The sequence below is a fragment of the Orbicella franksi genome, chromosome 5 (genome assembly GCF_964199315.1).
Source record: "Orbicella franksi chromosome 5, jaOrbFran1.1, whole genome shotgun sequence".
In the NCBI taxonomy this organism is placed as follows: domain Eukaryota; kingdom Metazoa; phylum Cnidaria; class Anthozoa; order Scleractinia; family Merulinidae; genus Orbicella; species Orbicella franksi.
The window spans coordinates 13946499-13951204 of NC_138149.1; the positions used below are offsets into that span (position 1 = coordinate 13946499).

The 4706-nt window shown below is 41.1% G+C and overlaps 1 protein-coding gene across 1 annotated transcript; it reads left to right on the forward strand.

Annotated features, from left to right (window-relative positions):
• Positions 1-361: 361 nt before the first annotated feature.
• LOC145487455 (uncharacterized) lies at positions 362-3344 on the forward strand. The gene has a single exon (XM_081466237.1). The coding sequence runs from the start codon at positions 1061-1063 to the stop codon at positions 2705-2707; it is 1647 nt and encodes a 548-aa protein (XP_081322363.1). The 5' UTR covers positions 362-1060; the 3' UTR covers positions 2708-3344.
• The last annotated feature ends 1362 nt before the right edge of the window (positions 3345-4706 follow it).

Consider the following 4706-nt stretch of genomic DNA (forward strand, 5'->3'; position numbering starts at 1 on the left):
GATTTCAATTTCATGCTATGGCGAGTAAAGCTACAACTGAGAGGCTGATGTTAAATGTCGGAGCGACTTAGAACGCATGTGCCTGACATGTGAACAGCATCAGTTACCTTTGAACAATAAAAACTTAGTGATGGTGTTATTTTTGGCAGCTTGTGCTCACAATAAATAAGTGTATAAATCGCTGTCATTGTTTCTTCTAGCAATGATCAAAAACCCCTGTCAACTTTAACCTCTGAAAAGCTGTGAAACGTTTCAGTTCTCAGTAAATTCGTGAAGGAACGCAAGGAATGAAAACATTCATTAATGAACGAAGAAAGAACAGTTTGTGTTTTTTTGTAACTTCTTTCACGTTGCGGTTAAACACAAATTGCCAAGCCATCATTAAAGATCTGGACGCCAAATATGAGCAGGTTTTAAAATTAGATCTGGATACATATTTTGGTGTTTTTTTAGAGGCGCAATTCCAATCTTTCAGCTTGGTTTATCTCAGTTATGATTTATGTTGTTATGAGAGTAAATCCATGCATGGCGCGCTACAAAAGTGCAACTGATATTATTGGCCCGTTGTCAGCTATCTTGATCTTCAGAATTAAAAAAAAAACACGAGGGACTTTAAAACAAAAGAGGGACAGAGAAACAACACGAAACGTCGGAATATGGAGTTCGTTGGTGTCTTACAGGGACACAGTCAGCAGCAGCGCTAGCTATCTTCTTCAGAGAGGTGTTCTCATTAAAGAGAGCACATGTAAGGAGAAACAAGTGAAATTCAGCTGGGACCAGCGAGACAGCCGTGTCAGCCTTACAGCGGTGTTCGATTAGAGAGGTGACATTTCTTTATCATTAATTTCCTGTTTATTGACGCAAACAGTGATACCCAGTGCCCCCCTGTCAATCATCACTTGAGCACAGGGGTGAGCACAGATAGGTCTTGGTGTTTATTTCACGGTGCCGCATTTTTTGGAACCATATTACTAATAATTGCGACACTAGGTCAAAACAAGATCATTCAGTTTTTACTAAACACACAACACTTTCTGAGATCTTTATTTCAAACTCTAACATGTCTTCGATTGCGACAGCTGTTTTTAAAGTCACTATTGGCTGGCTGGTGGATAAAGGCAGAGATAAGGCGGCGGAGAAGCTGAAAGATGGCGATGTGACGGATCAAAAATTTCGTGCATTGATAGTCCGCGAAATCGACGATATTAAGTCCAAGTTGGATGGATTGTCAAGAAAAGATTTGGGAGCAAGTATTAGCTTCTTTGAGGAAGGAATCGAGTTGTTGTATGATTTTTTTGTCAAAGCAAGGTCCGGAAGCGAGCACAGCGCGGCAACAACACAAGCAGCTTATGATGAAGCATTTTCTCTCGCCGTACGAATGGGAACGTTGGAGCTTACTGACCTGGATAGATCAGCTGTGGAGGCGCTTTCCAAAGCAAAGAAGAGATTTGAAGATTCTCGCAGAAAAGCAACAGAGGCCTTTAAAAATGAAGCTCTAGCAACGTCCGACCGCATTCTAGCAATGCAGTATCGAGTTATGGCGACAATACTGGAGACAGTAGACAATCCCGAGCACGCAATAGCACCATGTAGAGTGTGCGTTAAGGAACTGAACTATTTGTCAGCAGTTCAGAAAAATTTTGATGTTCAGCTCAAGAAAGGCCTCCAGGCAGCAATGAGTTTGTTTGGTAAAGACGAACGCGGGAAGATCATTTCCGGTGTCTGTCACGCGAATCGTTTCATCTACGATGTCACGCAAACAGTCGGGAAAGACGTCCACCTCTGTATCTGGCCTGCTGTTGATATCGGAGAAGACAAAGTGGATCCATTGCGTGACGAGAGAGTAGCAGAAGTTCTGCGTAAACAGGGCATGGAACACAGTTTAGTTACGCCATCTTCATTTGGTCAGGAGGGTGAAGAGGAGCACAAGCTGAAGAACCCGAGTGGAATCGCTACAAACTCCAGCGGACAATTCATTGTTGGAGAGTATGAAAATGACGTAAAGATGTTTGACCCTAGTGGTCATGATCAGTTCATAAAACATTTCAACGTCCCTAATGATGACGTTGAAACAAAGTTATATACTTTTGATGTAGCCACAGACAACCAGGACAACATCTATGTACTGGTCAGATACGAGAAGGAGACTGGATCTAAGGGATTGGTTGTTTATGAATTTAGCAACACCGCTGGCCTGTATCACGAGTTTTCTGTGAGGGGAGAGGACTGGGGCAGACTGACAGTCACCAACAGTCAAGTACTGGTACTGAGTAGCCGCAGTGTGGCTGTGTACGATACCGATGGATTGTTTGTTCGTTCTTTTGGACAAGGAACACTGAAGTATGCGAGGGATATCACTGCTGCTAATGATGGCCGTGTTATGGTAGTGGATGATTACTGTGTTCACATATTCAGTGAAGACGGCGTCCATTTGAACAAGTTTAAACTCCAAGGACGTTATTGGTCTCCAGGAATTGCATTTCACCGGGGGAGTGAACATGTCGTCATCGCTGGTGTGGAAGGAAAGCTACTCCCCTCTGGTCTCCTGCATGTGGAAATATTCACCAAAGATGGCGACTTTGTGCGCAGCACTCAAATCCATGAAGAACCAATTTGCTTCAGTACAGGAATGACAGTGACCATGGATGGACGAATTGCTGTGCTTCAGAAGGATACCGATCGCAAATGGAAGGTACTTGTTATATAAAACATTAAAAGTAATATGATGTTATGAGGCTGTACCTGAACATTTTCTTGTGTATTAAAAGAAAGGAAATTAGCTACAGAATGCAGGGCCACTTTGGACCAACTCGTTTGCAAGAGTCAAAACCTTTTAGGAAAGAAAGAAGCATAATACAATAGGCACTTTTGTGACTCAATGAGATGTAAATAAGTGGCCCTGTATTTTGTAGTTTCCCAAACTTGGATCTAAAATATAACCATTAGCTAGGGAAAGTGATCTTAATGAATTTTAGCAGTAGTTCAATTTACTTTAGAGGCATCACTGCCAGTGTTTTTCTGTAATGCATTTAAAACTGGAGTAAATTTATAGACTTAAAATGCATCAGTCAATTACATCAGTGTCTATCTCCCTCCTGGGCAATGGCAGGGCATTCTGCTCATGTCTTAAGGTGATTCCTCACATTTGCATTGCGCATCCTTACTGCACATAATTTATGGCATCACTAGCGTGCGCTCGTGCGCGCGCACATTGAAAACATGGCGGATTTGCCTTGATTTTGAGTTCTGCCAGTTGAAAAATGGCTATAGCTCACTAACGAGCTTGGGCACCCCAATTTTTTTTCCAGTCGTTTTAATCAACTAATCATTAGCTTTGCGTGAGAAAAGACTGGTCTGATTTTTATCGCTGAAAATTGAAGAAATAAGGAATATAGCAGCTGCACTGTGGTCTTTTCTATTTTGTAGTTTGATAGCCGTGGTGAGCAATTTGGTTCCAATATTTTAACAAAGATTCAGCTGTCTGTCAAAATTAAACTAAAAAGTTTACTTGTCTCCGACGCAAGTATTGACTGTAGTTTGAGGTATGTTTTCATGAGTCTGGGCTCACAAAGATTTTACAGTAATTTGGAATGCGTTCTTGTAATAAGCATTAAATAATGCCGAAATGGGATATTTTCAATGCCACACTGCCCCTTAACGAGCAGGGGCACCCCCCATTTTTATTTCATAATTAAAGTTCTCATATGATAAATATTCCGTGGACAAAGTTTGAACAAAAATCTGTTGACAGTTTTATTTCAGGGGAATTACCTTAATCCTAGTCATTCAAAATTTTATCTAAATCCTCTTCACAGGCACTTCAAAAATGTAAAAAGCACCCACCAGTTTGTTAACAACCTTACACTGCTAGGCTACTCGCTATCAACAACAGACAGATTTACACTGAAACTCAATAAAAACACGGAGAATATTTTTCCTATTTCTTATGGAAAGTTCTGTGACAAAAAAAGAAAACAACTTGTCTACTTTGATCATCAAAATATAAATTTTCTTTGCTTGCAGTATCATTACGTCAACAACTTGTGTTAGTTCTGTTTCTATAGAGTTCCAGAAACACAATGTTAAACCAATCAGTGTGTGTACTTTCTTTGTGCTATTTTCTAAATAAAAAAAAAAACAAATCTTCTCACCCGATATTGTGGCCACTGGAAGAATAAACACACATGTGAACAGGAGTCTACAGGACCGTTTGATATGATTTATCAAATTTTGAGCAGTGTTATTTTCCAGCTGAGCCTGGGTGCAGAGTATTTAGCTTTGTTCTTGCTCTCCCCCTTATCCTTAGACTACGAGTAGTCCCTCTTTCGCTTAGTCCGTCGTGCGTGACGCGAAAGAAATTCGCTAGAAAAAAATGGCCGCGCGAAATCCTGGGGCCTAGGAGCGCGCGAAAGGAGGGACTACCGCCTAAGCCCAAGAGTTTACCCTTTCACGACCGAGTGATTTTCCGGTGTAGGATTTCTCTTGACGTCCTCTTATTATCGCCTGTTATCAATAGCCCCCGGGAGATCTGAATAAAATTGCTCTACTCTACTCTTCAAGTAGCCAGGCAAAAACATATGCCGTGAGAAGTATATCTTCGTTCAGTGTTCGTTCAGCGAAACTGTCAAAGAAGTTTTAAAAAGAAGACGACGAATGAGGCCTCTTGTAACGATTTTCGCTGCGTCTAAAAGTTATTGCGAAAATTT

What these genes read in the sequence shown, in the direction of transcription:
- LOC145487455 (XM_081466237.1), top strand. Translation starts at nt 1,061, where the DNA reads ATGTCTTCGATTGCGACAGCTGTTTTTAAAGTCACTATTGGCTGGCTG.